Source organism: Diuraphis noxia, unplaced genomic scaffold (assembly GCF_037042655.1).
Source record: "Diuraphis noxia isolate RWA-SAM2 unplaced genomic scaffold, SU_Dnox_SAM2 contig0004, whole genome shotgun sequence".
In the NCBI taxonomy this organism is placed as follows: domain Eukaryota; kingdom Metazoa; phylum Arthropoda; class Insecta; order Hemiptera; family Aphididae; genus Diuraphis; species Diuraphis noxia.
The window spans coordinates 7,975,141-7,994,295 of NW_028301714.1; the positions used below are offsets into that span (position 1 = coordinate 7,975,141).

At 28.0% G+C, this 19,155-nt stretch overlaps 3 protein-coding genes across 10 annotated transcripts in view; 2 read left to right on the top strand and 1 right to left on the bottom strand.

The window, feature by feature from the left end:
* LOC107166457 (uncharacterized) lies at positions 1–8,659 on the top strand. Of its 3 annotated transcripts, none has more exons than XM_015515131.2 (3): positions 1–196; positions 7,296–7,569; positions 7,943–8,659. In XM_015515131.2, exons 2-3 carry the CDS (start codon positions 7,299–7,301, stop codon positions 8,362–8,364), a joined length of 693 nt encoding a protein of 230 aa, XP_015370617.1. In that variant the 5' UTR covers positions 1–196; positions 7,296–7,298; the 3' UTR covers positions 8,365–8,659. The 3 variants fall into 3 exon arrangements, with proteins under 3 accessions (XP_015370617.1, XP_089083787.1, XP_089083788.1); XM_089227661.1 differs by lacking the exon at positions 1–196 and adding an exon at positions 4,830–4,963; XM_089227662.1 differs by lacking the exon at positions 1–196 and adding an exon at positions 7,134–7,235.
* Positions 1,416–11,647, bottom strand: LOC107166456 (guanine nucleotide exchange factor for Rab-3A-like). Of its 6 annotated transcripts, none has more exons than XM_015515130.2 (8): positions 11,199–11,642; positions 8,887–9,113; positions 8,648–8,828; positions 6,777–6,943; positions 6,492–6,703; positions 5,592–5,709; positions 5,416–5,482; positions 1,416–2,287 (listed from the first exon to the last, which is right to left on the bottom strand). In XM_015515130.2, exons 1-8 carry the CDS (start codon positions 11,215–11,217, stop codon positions 2,208–2,210), a joined length of 1,071 nt encoding a protein of 356 aa, XP_015370616.1. In that variant the 5' UTR covers positions 11,218–11,642; the 3' UTR covers positions 1,416–2,207. The 6 variants fall into 6 exon arrangements, with proteins under 6 accessions (XP_015370616.1, XP_015370614.1, XP_015370615.1 ...); XM_015515128.2 differs by having other exon boundaries at positions 8,887–9,383; XM_015515129.2 differs by having other exon boundaries at positions 5,592–5,694; positions 8,887–9,383; positions 11,199–11,637.
* Positions 10,782–19,155, top strand: part of LOC107166452 (uncharacterized) — a 21,633-nt gene continuing 13,259 nt past the window's right edge. The window contains exon 1 of the mRNA XM_089227657.1: positions 10,782–10,914. The gene's annotated coding sequence lies outside the window, so the exon portion shown is untranslated. The remainder of the gene's footprint in view (positions 10,915–19,155) is intronic.

Genomic DNA, 19,155 nt, shown 5'->3' on the forward strand with positions numbered 1-19,155 from the left:
ATAGGTACGCCAAGGAAATTTACTACTGAAATATTATTGTATTGTTATTTAAGTGCATAGTATTGGCGTCAAAAAAGTTTACTACCTAGTAATTTACGTTTTATGTAATAATAGTTTGAACATACGAAAACACGATATTGTAGACGTGGAAAAAAAATTCATCGAATCGTATTGCAATCGGGTAAAAACTCAATAGGTAGGTATAATGGGTATAGCACATGATATTATAATTATTAATTTTATACTTTTATGTTATAATACATTTTAAGTACGCATCACGTTCGTGTAACGTTTGCGTATTAATTTCTATTTGTTTACCATGTACCAATAGTTTATTTTTTTCGGTAAAACAGAAAAACGGAACTCGTTTCTGCTATACGTAGGTTGATAGGAACAATTATGGTATAGCACGTCTCTTCGTTGAATATCCTACAGGTGGGTCTATATGGAATTTTGTGTTTTATCACCGTTTACGAAAAAAGGGGTTATACGCGAAGGAGACCGCAGGTAGATCCAGCACACATTTCTATGGTTAGTTTATAATTTTTAATGTAGATATCTGTAGATTATCAAAAACATAATGCCGACACAAAATATTAAAATATAACATATGTAATACCTATCTGATAAGGGTAATTTAAATATTATTTCCTAATATCGTAAAAACATAACATACGAGTACAAATGTATTTTAACCCGACTTCTGTAAAATAGCTCTTTTGTCAGATACATACCAATGAATAGAGTTTCGATATATATTTTTTTTTATAGCCATGTAGGACGTAAGTACCGATGTCCAATGTACATACTTTAAGGGAATTAAGCTACAGTCTACAGGTCACCTTCAATCAATTTTTTTTCGAAGATTACCATCATTATTATTCTATATAGTCAGATAATGTATTGTAATCAAATAATAATTTAATTGTATTATTATGTATGAACGCATGGTTGAGTAATATGAGCAGCATCATAGATTAAATAAATTAGTCAATACTCTATAGGGCATAGGCTATAAAATATTATTGCATAGCATTCAAAAATGATCGAAATATTATTAAATGTAAAATCAATGGTAGTTGCATTATTAGTATTATCATTAATCAGTTTAATTAGTTTCCATAATTTCTTGTGTTACAGAAGAAACAGTTGGAAGTTTGTACTTAAACAGCTGATAAATAATTAGGATTTAAAATAACTTGGCTTTAAGCATATTAATATATAAATATGGCATTACAATATAAACAAATTATATGTATAAAATGATTGCAGTCACGTCCTGCCACCTACATATTATATTCTTTCACAAATCTCATAATTATTATTGAATTTATAGAAAAATCGAAACATTACAAGTGTTTGAATAATATAATAAATTAATAGGCTACAGTGTTGGTAGACAATAAATCATAATAATATAACAGTTTGAATTATATTTTATAAATCAATGAAAAAGTTAAAACAAAAATAGGTGCTTAATATATTGTATATTTATGATGTTTAACTCACAAATTATATCAATGCAATGTCCAAGTATACAAATTAATACATAAAAAATAAAATATATATAATAAAAAAAACAAAAATATAAAATATATATCTCACCATATCAGATCTTTCGTAAAACAATAATAAACTATATTTTGTTCCATACGTAATATAAATATTAACTGCCTTATAATCTTATATATTATAATTACATTAAATCACATTTAAATCAATTGGCAAGGCAATTGCATGTACTTACTTAAACCTAAGTAAAATTATGGTATAGGTATAATTTTTTATCACTTATCGATCAAAATTTATAGTTGCACAGAGATAAGTAAAAATATAAAAACTAAGTAGATAGGTGGGTGGTGACCAGAGAAGCTTTAAAATATCTTAAAATTTATTCAGCAGTTATTGTTATTTTAGATATTTCTGTAAAAAACACATATATGTACGTTTTAAGGTGTTTTGCGCTTTTGGTCCACAATATTATCTGACTTAAATAATACTTAATATATATACATACTAACTATCTGATAAAATATAAAAAATCACAAGATATGATCACAAAAATTACACATTACATCTGTATTATATTTACGTTCGACAACGTTACTACAATATTACATAATCTGGTTTTCTATTTTCTTTAACGCTCATCCATCTTTTTTTTTAACTTACATTTTTTTTTTTTTTAATACTTCACATTAGCAATATTACGATGTCAAAGCTAGACCCAACTTAGCCAACATCATCTGTTTTCGCAGTCTTACAATTTCCCAATACATATCATTTTCTAGTAAAAAAAAAAAAACATGAAATGTTAATAAAAAGTCTAAAAATATGTGCACATCCTCATTAGTACAGCAATTAGTGATAATTACTAAAAATAACTTTTGCGTTGCTTTGAAGTTTAATTTAAACAAGCTTGGTGCTCATCCCTGTGAAATTTAAATTACATGTCATAGTTCGTGTAAATATACATTAAAAATTAATTAATTACTTAAATGGACGTTAATCAAACAGGTATCATTTTGTGTTATATCCACCGAAAACAAACAAGCTCTTATCATAACCATCTCCTCATTTCTCATTTTATTTAATAACTAAATAACCTATTACCTATCAATTAGGTAAAATCTCAAAATCAACTCTAAATAACTAGATAAGGTATGCTGGTGTTTTTTCTATGTGAAATTTTTGATTTACTATGGACACACAACAAAAATGCTGTTCTGAATGTTATGATAGTATCTTCTTGAGGAATCACATTCTTTCAAAATTAATTTTTTTAATCTCAGATTCTGAGTGAAGCGAGAGTTATTTTAAATTGAACAGATGATATTTTATCCATTAAATCTTTATTTATAATTTAATGAAGTATTTATTTGCGGTATTAAAAAAATTATGTTTAGAAAAAGTACAAATTTTTAATTGTGTCCATCTCCAATTATTAATTAGGTTAAATATAATTTATACAGATGTTACAGCAGTGAATAAAAATGCATAATTAATTGAAAAACAATAGGCTCCTCGCTATGTTCAGAACCTAAAAAATATTTTTAAGCAATTCAAAGCAATGTATAGCATAAAAGTACATGTACAGCTTTAAATGAATAAAATATTTAATGTGTAAATAATAAAATTCAACAAATTCGTGTAATAGCCATTTTTCTTAAATGCAATTTTGTGTGGTAAAATACTATATACAATTACAAAAATTACAATTATTGGAAAATGAATAGTTATAAAAGATTGTACTTTTTAAAACTAAATAATATGTATATACTACATTATAATTTATCATTAAGTTATTAAGTCTACAGTTTTGTTTTTCTATAGTACTACTACGTGAGAATATAATTCATTATATTTAATATATAAGTAGAAATAATTATAAAAGTTACTTATATTACAGTTTTATGAGTATGTTTGTTTGTTATGAGTTTTAATATGTCCCATAGTAATTAGTGTTTGAGACATACAACTTATAAATTATTTTATTGGAACTGAAGATTTTTACTATTTTGCTAAATGATGTTCACAATTTCACATAGATTCCATTAAATTTGATTATCCATCTTGACACTAATATTGTAACTTAAACAGTAAAAAATAGTCTTGCAGTAAAATATGATTTGATGCCTTCTAATTCAATGTATACAATATTTACCTAACAAAAATTATCATTTAATGATACCATTTTAGTTATATTTAGTTCAGAATGTGCAGAAGACAATACAATTTCATCAAACTTAATAATTGAAAATTTTTTCAAAGATAAAACTAAAATATGAACAATAATTCAAATTTTTAAATGTTAGTTATTATCTTGAAATTATTAATAATATATTACAATAATCTAAATATATTATAATGTAAAATCAGATATCTAATATTTAAATCGTTAAAAATTCTAACTAAAACTAATAAATAATGACCGTAAATACAGGTATGGTACCTAATTTTTTAAAATTTAATATGTATCTATTAATAATATCTATCTTCAACCAAAAGTTACTAAAGCTTGATAATTCAGGAAAAATCCATTATAATTATCAAAATTTTAGATTTTAAATTAAAGATTAAAGACTGCATCTAACTTAAGATAGGCTGGTGCCTGAGTGATAAATTTTATGTGGCTCAATGGTAGGACAATAACAAACAAATATCCATTTTTCTGTTTTACTTATATTCTCAGGAAGTTTATAAATTCAACATAATATACTGTACATTGTTTTAATAATGTGTGATCAATATTAATTTAAATTTATTACAACATAGTGATAGTAGACAGATACAGTATAAGTTTATTTGTTGTAGATATACTTGTATGAGAGGGTGTGGGAATTTTCTTAAAAAGTATAGTAATTTAAAAATAATATGTAAAAAAATAGTTTTTTTTTAATAATTACCAGGATAACCAATATTATATAGTATTAAAGTTGAAATATGAATAATTTATAATGTTTGTATTCTTTTTTTGCTTGGAATTTTTAGATTAGTTATAAATGTTCAGCTCTCAAAAAAAGATTGGAAAGAAGACTAATAAGCAAAATGAGTAGAGTGCAGAGCCCTCTAGTATTTTTAAAAAGTAAAAAACACATTTTAAACTTATGATAGGGGTGCGATATCAAACTCTTGTATACCTGAAACCCTAAGAAACTTAAAAGTTCAAATTCAAATATACATCTTAAACAGTTGGAAAAGTTTGATATGTTTCAGTATGATGATAAATATTTTTATTTTTATTTTATTTTTTGTCAAGTGTTATTGGTTTACTAATTTTATTTTTAATAGTATTATTTAGCTTTTAAATCAAAAATTAAAAATTCAAACATTATGAACCAATTTAAGAACATACAGCAATTTCATTAATGTCATACATGAAAATATGTGACATATAAATGTATTATGTTTATTAAAAAATTTAAGGAAATTGATATAATCAATACAATATGGCATATTATGGGTAATTTTGTGATATTATTATTCAGTTGACTAATTACATACTATAATGTATGAAAATTAAATTAAATATAAGTAATTTTGAACAATAAAGCTAACTTTTAAAAGTAAACACCAAATATAAAACACTATTTTTTATTATAAATGTGTCATTTACTAACACAAGTTTTTCAAAACAAATGCATATTCCTATATAATGAATAAAATATTTTTTTAGTCAAAATCAAGGGCTTTTTAAAACGATTAATAAATACCTGATATTTAAGGAATTTTAATTATAGCTTAAAATCAATAGGTAATTAATAATTATTATTTGATTCATTAATTGGTTAATAGCTAATAGTATTTTGGTAAAATTAGTTTTTTCAATAGAAAGGTAATTATTGGTAACAGTGGAAGTATTTAATTTTTTTGCTGTTTTGTACAAATTAAGAAATATATTATTAAGGTACAAACCTAGACTTTTGACCAAGCCTCTTTGAATGTATCTGAGATAGTTGAGGAAATCACATACCGCAGTAATCTAAAAACACAATTCCAGTTACTATTGTTATTACACATCACAACAATAAATAATATCAATAGTTAAGAAATTAATGTTAAATAAAATATCATTAAAAACAAAAACTCACTCTATTACGACAAATTTGTGATATGCAATAGCATTCGCTATCTGCTCCTCCTAAATTCATTCTATAGAGACATAGCAATGGTAGTTCCATCAGAGCACATTTTCTAAAATTAGAAAAACTGAATATTAATTATTTTAAATATATGCAATATTAGTTTAAGAATTGTATGTATTTTATTGGGTACACTGGTACAAGTTATTAATTTTTATCACTGATTACTAGGGCTCGAAAGTTTTAAGAGTTGTATATTATTCTATAATATAGAATAATATACAACTCTTATATAGAATCTAAATGATATAAATTTTTGTCAGACCAAGCTAGAAATCTGAGGTATACATTGGTGGAATTACATATCAAAAATTTTTAATGTATATTTCATCCATTTTAGGGGAAAAGTGAACATTTCTTAATTTTCATACGTATATTACATTATTTACTCAATATTATTTAATGCAGGTTTATTTTTACTGTCTATAATTTAAATAATGACTGTGAAATGCACATATTTTAAATTTAAATTTATATCACACTAATATTATTTTGATGAACGTACTATTTTTTCAAATTAATATTTAAACTATTTTTTTAGTTCCATAAAATGTGAACATGGCAAACAATTTTCTGTTTTGTAATATTAAAAATATTAAACATTTATTTTCTCATATTTTTTATTTAATTTATTGTAAATTCATAACAACTAAAATAATTTTTTATTTCAAATTTGAAATTTTTTGTTTGCATAATTGACATTTTTGCAAGCATATTTTACAACTTTTCATGTATATCTAGGAATGCACGATTATAGTTTTTTTTATTGAGAATTTAAATAAATCAATAAATCCAAATAACTCTCAACTATATTAAATAGAAAAAACTAATATAAAATTATTTTCTTACTTTGGAAAATGAGATTTTGACTTGTCCATAGACTCAATAAAAAGATTCCCACATTCTATAGCATTTCTAACATCCATTGCCAGAGTTGAATTATTAAACTCTAGACATTGATCGATATCTTCTCTGTATATTCGACTTATAAAGGCATCTGATTTATCTAAAGTTGGAGATTTCATCCAAAGAACAAATTCACGATGCACATTTGGATCAATCTTGAATTATCATAGTTAAAATTATAACACCATTTAAAAGATCAAATAAAAAAATAACAACATTTGTGCTTACTTCGGCGCTATTAGATATGTCAGAATTATCTTTGTCTGTTACTGATGGATTAGACTTTTGCTTTAGAGGAGAATCTGGCGGCGAATTTTCTCGGCCATATTTTAGGTTATTGTGCGAGGGCGATCTCTTATGTTTACGATTGAATAATCCAACGCCACTTAGTCCTCCTAAAAATAATGAAATTATACATTAGAAGTTAACTAGTTTATATAAATTGTAATGTAATCTTACTGATCAGCTTAAAATAATTATTAATAAAAGGTATAATGTAATAATATTAATAAATGAGACAACAGTTAAATGTAAGGGATTAAAAAAAAAAATAAATTTGTAATTACCTATAAATAAAAAAGTAACTATCATAAACATAACATGATCTTTATTCCAAAACAAATACTTCAACTTTCACCAATGTATTCACGAAATACCTACTGTTACACGCTAACAACATGTCACAATGTAAAACCATGAGTATACAATATTTTTTAAACTATACTGACTATTTTACTATTTCTTTAGAAAATGAATAAATATCCCGAAAACATAGAAATTGTCCGTGCAACAGAAGAACACAGATCAAATATCAAATCAACAATGAAGGATTTTTATATAGATGAACCGGTTTTCAAAGTTCAGAAAATAGATGTTGAAAAATTAGATAAATGTTTTTATGAACCCAAAGAAGGAAACTTCACATTAGTAGCTATTGATAAAAATAATAAAGCTGTAGCATCTTTAGCTATAAACAGTATTACAAAACCTGATAATGCATTGAAACAAAAAATATATGCTGGTTAGTGAATTTGATTTACTCAAAATGGTATATCTTACAACAGTGGAGGCTTGAAGGGAGTATATTTGAATCACGTGATTCACAAAAATATTAATGGGTGGTTGGGTGGGTAGGTCTTATAGTTGGAAAAGGTAGATTGGACCATTTTTGCAGGTTGGTATTTAAATATTAAATTATAAATAATAAATATAATTTGTGTACTCAGCAGATAATGTACAATAATAAGTAATAACTAATAACTATATTTTAGGGTGGGTGGTGTAAAAATATTAAACGTGATTCGAGGGAAAAAAAGTTCAAGCCGCCACTGTCTTACAACATGATACTAATATTTTTATACAAAAATAAGTGTTTAATTTCAAAACCTTTTTAGATTTATACAGAGAAAGCAATATAGAATTATATAGTGCTTTAAGATTTTGGTCATCAATTCAGAGCGAGCCATGTCTATTCAAAATGTTAAATGTAGACAAAATGTGGGAGATTAAAACTTTAGCAACAGCAAAACAATACCGTAGTCTTGGATTGTCGACAGCTGTTGCCAAACAATCATTTGAAGCAGCTTTACTCAATGATGATGTCTCGGTTATTTGCATGGACTGTACTAATTATTTCAGTGCAAAAATTGCTCAGAATCTAGGCATGGAGTGTGTGGTAAAAAAACATTTTAGCGAATACAAAGATGATAATGGGCAACCCTGGCTTAAGAACATGCCTGAACCGCCAAATGACACAGTAAAAGTGTTTATTTTTAAGAAAAAAAATTATATTAATAATGTCTTAATACCTACGTAAACATATAACAAGCTAATTAATTATTATACTCAATAGCATCTATATATGACGTATGTATATATATTTATTAATAAAAAGAATAGTATGCATTTTGCAAAGCATTGTGAAATTCACAATGTGAATTGTACATATTATAAATTTATAACATTTATTCATATTTTATAACTATTGTCTACTATTAGTGTTATTATTATTATGTATTACTACCTATTGGGCATTGGCTATTATAAGTTATCTGCTACTATAAAAACAAAATACTATTACCTATAATAAATAAAATTACCTGGCATTGAAATACTATCTTCTCTTGATAAATTTGGATGACTTGGTGTAGAAGTTAGCACAAGAGTTTTTAATGCTGTCACTTCAGCAGATAAAACATCAACTTTCATTGAAGATTCTTTTAATGCTCTGGTTGCAGCCGCTTGTCGTAAATTTGCTTCTTTCACCATATTATGAGCTTCCTACAACAACAATATATCAACATAATTATCTAATCAATACTGTATTAATGCCACTAACTTGAAATAAACTAGCAGTCAATTCTTCTAATTCTGATTCAACATCAGCACGTATTCTACTTAAACGTGATACTTCTTCATCTCTAAGTTTTAATGTTTCTTTGGCTTTTTTTAATTCTTCCTCTAGTCTAGCAAATGCATGTTCTTTTACTTCATTAACTGATCGATCCCAGCTAGATGCAGAAGATTCCATTCCACTATCAATATCAGTTTCAGGATTTGCAGAGTCTGAAATTTGAATTTCAATTGGTTCGTCTTTATCAACCATTTGATCACTGAGCAGACACTCTTTAATCCCAGCATATGATGCACCGTTTTTTGTCACTAAACAATCCCCTTTGACAGTAGCAAAGCAAACCAAATGTTTTTTTGGTGATAATATCAACTCATTATCATTAGCCATTTGGGTAATTTCAGGAACATGGAGAGATTCTTCAATGACATCAGACTCCGATAATGAGTTCATAACAAAATTTTATTCAATTATTTTGTACAAACCTTAACCAAAACAATTAAAAGCTCGATTAAAAGTCTATTATTATTATTTATTAAACATTTATATTATAGGTAGGTAGGTACATAATGTTTACTCAACAATTGAATAAACAAGGTAAAACATAATAGTTGAATAAAAATGTTTTAAATTAAAATTAGAAAATACTGTAGGTATGGGTAATGACTAATGACTAATGTATGATGGTGCAAAAAATTAATCTATTGTCATCTATTTGCCAAATTTTTGAAAAATTTAAAAAACATAACTTCTTAAACTACAAAAATGAAAGTTTCTATAAAAGATAAATACCTATTCTTGAAAAATTAATTTAATATTTCATCTTTAAATACTTTAAGTAAAAGTGAAACTTTATGATAAAAAAATATATTCTAAAATTTTCTAATACCTACATAGGTAACTCTTATCTACACGACTATACTTTTTCTAACAACAGAACATGTAGCCCAACAAAACTGGATTCTTTTGCACATCCCCACTTAACACTCATTCCACTATGCCAAGGTGTCACATGGTGATGGGGTTATGCAGAATCAGCTTGTTCTCTCGCTAGACAGAGTATAATTAGTAAGTACATTTTAAAGGTATCTATATTTTTATTTTCAAAGTTTTAATGAGGTTTTAAGTTTAAATAAGAAGCTTCACAAAATTTAATAATACTTGAGATCAGACTTAAGATTAATTAAGAATATAGTAGGTAGTTTATATTCAAATATATTTATAGATATACATTTGGGTATAAATTTATATACATAATATGTTATACACACATAAGAAAGTATATATTATATTAGTTTTAAATAAACTTTTAAACAGGACATAGGTAATACCTATTATTATTTGTTTAAAATATTCTAAATAAACAATATCACATTTCATCATATTAAATGGAACTATGCTAAACAGATTTAAAAGTTTCAATATTTGAGAGGACAAAAGACTGGAATAAATCTAAACATCAGGGCCACACAAAAGAGATAACACTGTTAACAAAAAACATTAAACATACTAAAGAATTATAATGAATTTGAAAAATAATTGGGTAATATCTGTTTTCTTATCAATTCAAAAACAATATAGACATATCTACCTATAATGTAAGCAGGAAACAAATAGAAACACGATTTCTTTGTATTAAAAAAAAAAAAAAAAAAAAATAGATCTATACCTACGTAATATTATTTCGGACATCTGGTCAGAGAGGTGGCTGTGGTTAATCATACAAAGTCGGGATTCTAATAATATTATCTGTGTCTGGTAAAAGCGCGCAATAATACATTTATAGTTGTCGTTTAAAATAGATCGGTAAAACAAAGCTACGACCTCGGGTGAAAAAAAAAAACGTTTGAAAGTCCGATATCAAAGTCCCAGAAAAAAGTATAATAATAGTAATATCTAAATGTTTACCGCGTAGAAAGCGATAGGTTCCTAAGTGTCATGCGTCCGCACTACTTTCACCGTCTATGTGATTCATTTACCGCAAACGTCGACGAATAATTAGGATTGACGAACACGGTGAGCGTTATACATAATAATATAGTAATATTAAGATATTAAAATTAGGTACGTTTTATATCAAGAAATGCGAATTAATAAGACCTATAGTTTAGGGAAACAGATCCTGGGAAACATATGTCACGCGCCAAAAAATCGTTGGCACGAAAATAATATTACCTAATAGAGACGGGTAAGTCATCGTTGCGGGGGCAGCGAAACCGCCTCCTACAGAGTACTACGGCGTCACTCGGTGGTAAAAAATTTAAAAACGAATAATAATAATTATAATATACGAAACTTACGGATCTGGTTCGATGCCATCGTGTATTACGTACGTGTAGTAGGCGGCATGGTACTATGCGGACTGTCAATTCACAATTGACAATATTAATAATATTTTATTGTGCGAGTAAATTTAAAACGTCCGATCGTAGACGACGGACGGATGTAGGCGACACGCGATCCCGAACGGATACGATTATTTCGAGCCAAAGAATAATAATACAAAACCTTATACAACCATATCGCAATAATAATAATAAATCATAATAAAATCAAAATCAAATAAACGACGACGGCGATAATGCTCGGAAACAATAACACAGACGACGAAGCTCGCACAGGCTCACGCGATCTACGAACACTGCGGCTTGACCCTGATAACGGCGAACGATTTATCACGGGAAACAATTATTATTATTATTATTTAGGTGGTTTTGTTGTTATTATTTTTATTATTATTATTAATATCGTGTGGCGCGCGCTGCGAAACGCAATGTTGCGCTAGCGATGTGAAAGCGTTGAAGGGTCCGTGAACCGCGACTGGGTGGGAGTAACGTTCTCGGCGGCTGCGGCGACAGGGTGTCCTAGCGCCGCGACCGAAATTATCGGGCACCGAGCCATCTCGCAACGCGCACGGTAATTCGTGATCTTACAACTATGAATGTCTCAAAATCGTATGATATAATTAATGTATAACTAAAGCGAGTAGCATTAATCCACACGGACGAAAAATGAAATTGTGATCGTCGATCCATAGAAATAAAAAAATTATATAATTACGTGTGTCGGGTAAAAATTAATAATTCGATGTGTTAAGTTGTGGAAATTGTTGTGTGGGAAATAGGTACCTATTATTTGATTGTAAATTGCAATCATAATGGACGGTGGGTAAACCGGGAGGCATAATCTAGGTGTTACACGTGTTGCAATAACAATATATCATATTATTATAATATTATGTTGCAAGACGACGATACCTATACTGAGTATACTGGCTACTGAGAGTTGTAATAATATTATGAAAATACTAAAAATATGAACTTTTAATGTTGTTAACGACAAAACAGATTTATATACCATCAAAATTAACCACAGGCTCGGGCTAAAAACTTAAATGGTTAATACTAAGTACTGACTACGAAGAACTGCAGGCCATAGTAATTTTAATTTTTAAACAGTTGAAACTTTTATTGTGAGAAGGTACCCGATACTCGGCTACTTATATACATACATATATAGTCGAACTCTCAGAGATGTATTCAGTTTTCGAGACCCTAATTTTAATAAAGCTAATTTTTCTTACTGGGCCCCAGCCTTGTCCATTTAAAATATTATTTATAAATAAGGGGTATTATAGGTATACATTTTTTAGAGAACTGTTAATTTAATTTACCTACATATATTATTCGGTAAGATAACTCAACAAAGAAACTAACCGAACATTTGTAAAATTATGGTTAAATTATAGTTACTAATTAGCTAGGTATATTTATATATTATTAGTTATGATGACTTATTAATTTATTACCTATATTATATTGACATTTCTAGTAATAGTAATTTATTATAAACCCAATAATTATTACGTCCATATTCCGCCCGGAGCTCCGCGGAGTGATGGCCGCCCCTACTGAATATACGTATATTATAGTCGCTACCTAGCGGCTAGCTATAGAACCTACTTAGTTATATTTCATAACTTTAATTTTTTCGAACAGTTGAGTTTGAATTGATAAAGTTCATACATCACAATAAGACACGAGGGTACGAGATACACCCGAAACTCGGCAATCAACACCTACGACAGTATATAACAGAGCGCCTTCCTTGGTTTTTAAGAATAAAACTGACTTTTAATTAAAGTCGATCCAAACCACATTTAAGTACCTAATTATAGTCAATTTGAGTAAACGATAGCAAAATAATATGATAAATTGATAAGTAATATTATAATTACCTATATTATTATGTGCCTACCTATAATGTCATAGAATATAATTTAATATTTAATTGCTATCTGCTATCACATTACTAATTATAGACAATAAAACGACAACATATTATGACACACCACTGTAATAGTTCACGAACGACACATATTTTCCAATGTATTCTATTAATTTAAATTGGATTGGTATCTAAGTATTTTAATTCGTGTGAAGGGTTGAAGCCTTGCATGCAGAGGTTGTTAATAAAAGTCGATATAAAGAGATCTTTAATAAAGCAAGTTCTCATCAAGGATAGTCGTCGTAATAGTTTAGTATGAGATATTTTTTTTAAATACTGGTGACCATAAAAAAAAAAATATTCATTTGGTTTTTGTTTTATAAACAACATTCTGATAGCAGAATCACTTCGAGATTTTGACGCAGACTTATTTGGTTTGACAATTATTGAAATCTTTATTTTCAAATACCCAATCACAATTAATGAAATGATGAAAATTCAAACTACGATGAAACATAATATGTAGTCTGATATGATTTATACATAATTTTCTACCATGCTCAGTTGGGGGATGGCAGACTCCCCCCCTAAACAGTCGCCTGCCCTGAAAGAGATGCCATCCGTGGCCAGGATGCGAACCTATGACGGTGACCGTTGGAACCGACGCCGTAATCCGCTCGGCCAATTATTTGAAATTTAAATCTTTATTAAACATATTTTATTGGTTGCCGAACGAACAATGATAAGAAGCGCCGGTTGTCGTTTGCGCATCACTATTGTTATAATTTTGACCTTTGCGCATCGTTCGATTTTTGAGCTATAGTGTTATACATCGTTTGAGCATGGCGATATAAAAAGTAAAAATGTTATTTTTGATGAATTTGATCAAAATTTGAACTTTAAATATGTATGTAGGTACATTAATTATTTATAAGTATAAAAATCTTCACTGCCGAAGACACGATCTTTGATTGTGCTTACTGGGATCCGCTTCGACTGTCAGTGAAGATGTTTGTTGGTAACCGAAATATAACCCCGGGTGACGTACCTACAGGATTTGTTGTTGTGCGGCCCCTCTGATGTCCTGCCCAGCGAGAACGACCGGCTACAGGCTGCCTCCCAACGCACCACTCAGTCCTTTCATGACATGGTTGACAACATTTTAAGCTGCAAGGAGCATGATGAAAGGATAGCTGAGACCGAACAAAGAGCGAATGCAGTGGCAGCCGCTCCAACTGACTGAGCACACGAAGATGCACTTGAGAGCGGGCCGCGATTACCGACGGACTTTATTATTTATTGTATCGCATTGTATTGTATTGTATTAACTATTAATATTTTTATTTTTAAGGTGAAGCAACCATAATTAGTTGTGTGTTAAGTATGTGTATTGTGTATGTATTAGAGTTTTTATTGAACATTATTAAACGATGGTAGCAGAGGAGTAGTAGTGTTCATACAGATCCTCCTCTGCTGTCGGTTTAAACGGGGGGAAAAAAAAGTTTAAAAATCTTAAATTATTTATTATCTGTATAATATTATACATATACATCATGTAACACAATATTTTGTATACCCTTTTATTGTTTAGAATATTGATGCGCATTTGATGAACAATAATTTGGTGCAGGTAAATAGACGATGCGCAAACGATAATCAACCGCTGATGTGCTAACGATGTAGGAAATACGAATGTACGATATTTTTGGACAGGTAAACAGATGGTAGACGGAAAAATAGTCCCGTCAAAAAATGTCCCACACTAAGAAAAAAAAGTCCCGACGTAAAACGTCCCACTTCACTAAAATTTATTGGGATTTTAGGATATTATGATGATTTACGAGAATGGTATAAACTTTGATAAATATTATTAATATCTGAACTTGTAAAAGTTTGTGTCACTTCTGGATTATTTGAAATGTTTCTTTTAATAATTTTTGAAGGCCTTTCCAATTTGGCTTCCGATTTCCGTTTAAGTCTATTTGAAAATGATTTTATTTAAATACTTGATGTAGTTTCTTCTCTATGGTTGACATTTTAAATATTTTCATCTTTCAAATATTATGTTTGTTGCTTGATTCAAATAAATGTTTGCAGTACACTTTTTATACACTGCCATTTAAAAGCATCTAAATACTTGACATAGTCTTTTTTATAATATTTATAATCATTTATATAAAATAAAATCATTTTTTCTTTCACTAGAAACTATAGTTAAGTTCATTATACTTTATAACTCATTATAAGTTATAACTAATTAGTAATATGCTATAATATAATACGAATGTACGACACTATGCACGTGATGAAGAAATTTCGTTTACTAGATCGATACTGATTACTCATCAGTAATTAGGCGAGGAGTAACATGGGAAGACTGGGAAGTCATTTTAACAATATAAATATATACATATAGGTGTTATAGATATTAAGATATATCATATATCATATTATCTAAAAGATTAGATTTCAGTCAAAATCATAATCGACAATTATATGTAACGTAATATGTTATAGCAATGGTTTAAATGTATAATTAAAATCTGTTATTCTAAAAAAAAGTACACTAGAGGAGGACCGTGTGGCCCAATCCATGCCTGTTTATAATCATAAATAGTTACTTATTACTTATTAGAAATATTAGATGACACATTATTGTAATTATTATAATTAATGTATCATCGATATTATGATTTGGTATAACTTTATTTAAATATTGTAATAATTAAAATAGGTATGTGTAATTTACTATGATCTATAACCATACATTATTATACTGACGATTATCGAATAGTTTATATTAAACATTTATACCACTACTATCATTGATTAAACATACTTATATACGAGTTAGGTACCTATTTATACAAATATTACATAAATTTACACTAAAAAGTATTACGTTCTAACCACACACGAACCCAGTTAGAACTTGGTAAGTAGTCAGAAACCAGAAACATCCCCCACACCCCTCGCACCGGTTGACAATCCAAAGCAAGTATACTTCTGTTATTGGTTTTAACATTGAATCTATTTTATTAGCTTTTAAGAAATCTTTTAATAATTAGTGCCTAGTGGGGTGCTTATGTGTGCAGGGCAGTAGGTACCTATAATACACAGATAATAGGATTTCACAGTTTTGCTTTGAAATTTCGACACGAATATCTGCAGCTAAATCGTTTATTTCTTCAATTCGTATTCATATACAATTAGCGAACGGACTTCACTGTAGTTTTTGTGCGAATATAAAATATAGCCTTATAGTTCATGTATAGGTATAGAACGGTAAGGTAATAACATCACGACTCACGAGGTCTGCAAATTATACACGATATGCTGCACATGCCTCTTTATCGCAAAATTTTTCGTCTGGTATATACAATAATAGACGCGGGAATAATAAGGCATAATATGTTAGTTTTGAAATGTGTCAGCTAGGTACGTCGTCGAATTATCCCATACGTGTACGACTATATTTATATATAAATATATTATGTGTACGTATGTGTATTATGAAATATCTGTGTATAATAATTATGATTGTTACGGCTCACTACTTGGACTCGGATAACTGCGAACCGTATATACAATATAATTTTATGTACAGCTGGTCACAACCTACATAATATATATATTATAATATAATATGTATATAGTATAATACAGGGGGTTTCTGGCGTTTAAATTTGAAACATCATATTCCTGTGCTATATAAATATTATGAGAGATGGCAAACTGCAGTAAAATTAACCTTTTTCTAAAAGTTGATATGTAATCATTACATTATGAAAAAAAAAACATTTCACATTATACAATCTGCGACAAAACCGATAAGATACATTATACAAACTGCGCCAACTACGGCAATTTATTTTATATACCTTCTATATATACTATACCTACGTCCTATATACATATCGATAAGATAACTTATATATTATACGTTTATCGTTTAATTAGGTATAATACGTGTTATGACAGTTATAATACGAATTTTATCGGAGCTTAACTTCATGATCGATGCTATTTGTAGTTTGTACACTATCTTGTAACATGAACATTACCTATGATATTATTGAATGTAGGAACTATACGCATTATGTACAAAAAAAAAACCTATATTATTATTATTATCACAGTATACTTATTACCTATATATATCCATTCATCGATTCATCCATAGTATTGTCAAATAATAGACATGGCAGCAGAAGTATTCTATATAATATAAATATATGTATTATATACCTTTATATATACCTTTATATATACCCTATATATACCTACTGGCTACTATTATGTTATATTTTTACAATATAGTAAATATATAAAAGAACAACGACACTAATATAATATCATAGACACCATGCGTAATTTAACCAATTATATAGTGCGTAGGTAGTATATTATACATATAGGTAACCGTGTGAGTATTAACCAATCGTCCAGTATGTCTCTGAAGAAACTCCTCGTAACTTTCATTTCTAATTTTTGAATTCATCACTCTATACGAACGAGTATAGCTGTATAAAAATATTGGATATCGATTTATTTTTTCTACGGACATTTTAAGGTTTTAATTTTATAGCAATGATTCATTTCATCATTTGTTATCGACGTTTTATACATTGTCTATTTGGCAATACAAATGACAATGTATGTACTACCTATATGACTATATATATTATATATCTGTTAGTCATATAACATAATATTATGCTTTTGTATATTCTTACCTATATGCTGTATCCTGTATCTTCAAAATGTATTTATCATTCTTATTGGTTACGGGTTTTAGAACAAACATTTCGATACTTAAAATGCAAACGTCATTGAAGTATGCATTGTTAACTAATTTTATTTAAAAAAAAAAAATCTGTTTGGTAAACATTATACGGTCTATTATTGATGAATACAGAATATTCATAATATTCACGAGTCAAAACATACATGCAAATCGAAAAATATGTCTCCATACACCATAATATTATGTAATTCTTTAAACAGCTATAAGATATACTATGTAGGGAATACTTTTTAATTCATATTTTTTACTCGGATGGCACTGCTGAGTGCTAGCCTATAAATGCTAACCTACTGTTAATAATCATATACCTATATTGTAACCATGTCAAATTTATTCATTATACTTATTGTACCTACCTACAATATAGACTTGTAAATAGTTTCAATAAAAAATAAAACATAAACCTATATTTAAGTTAAAATCAATAGATGATAAATTATATTAGTTATTGTGACTATACTGACGAATATAATCGTGAAAATTATTATAATGTGCATATAAAATTAAAATATGAGAACTGCATATTATAGTAACCATTTAAAATTTTTTAAACATTATTATTTATTACTTTTCGTAAGTATAATGAGTGTTTGTTACTGTTACAGCATTATTATCAATAAATTACTTTGTAGTTTGAACATATACCAATATACCATATTACCACATAATGTTAAACATGTCCATTTATACTATATTATATCTTCTTATGAGGTTTTTAAATATTTTAAACTTATATTTTACAATGTATACATACTACATAAACGAAGGTCAGACGAGTAAACTACCAAAGTTCTCTTTTATTTGCAACATTTTATATTTGCATAGTGCCATAGTGCAATATTTATTTTTCAATACGCTATTGAGAGTTAATTATAATTAATTAAGACATAAATGTTCACAATTTAAAAAAATAAAAACATATCACAAAATAGTATGCGGAGAAAACGAATTCAGAAAAACTAAACGCTAACAAAAAATTAAGGCAACGTCCAACTGCTATGTTTGATATAGTATATAGGTGTATTAGTATTAACCCATACTATTTAGTATTTATAAATTAAAAATCGTGAGATCCTCTCGATCACCTTGTTGGTAATTTTACGATTGAATTATCTTATACAATTTTATGACCGTCAATATTAGGTCATTCAATAGTATCCAAGGACTACTGAATAGAGACAAAATAAACAAAACGAAGTGATAAACACCCTCTAGAAGGTCCT

What these genes read in the sequence shown, in the direction of transcription:
- LOC107166456 (XM_015515128.2), bottom strand. Translation starts at nt 9,351, where the DNA reads ATGAACTCATTATCGGAGTCTGATGTCATTGAAGAATCTCTCCATGTT. An exon ending in AGATAGTATTTCAATGCCAG is followed by an intron (nt 6,944 to 8,647) that starts GTAATTTTATTT and finishes CATTATTTTTAG; the next exon opens with GAGGACTAAGTGGCGTTGGA. An exon ending in TCAAAATCTCATTTTCCAAA is followed by an intron (nt 5,710 to 6,491) that starts GTAAGAAAATAA and finishes ATTAATATTCAG; the next exon opens with TTTTTCTAATTTTAGAAAAT.
- LOC107166457 (XM_089227662.1), top strand. Translation starts at nt 7,149, where the DNA reads ATGATCTTTATTCCAAAACAAATACTTCAACTTTCACCAATGTATTCA. An exon ending in CGCTAACAACATGTCACAAT is followed by an intron (nt 7,236 to 7,295) that starts GTAAAACCATGA and finishes CTATTTCTTTAG; the next exon opens with AAAATGAATAAATATCCCGA. An exon ending in GAAACAAAAAATATATGCTG is followed by an intron (nt 7,570 to 7,942) that starts GTTAGTGAATTT and finishes AAACCTTTTTAG; the next exon opens with ATTTATACAGAGAAAGCAAT.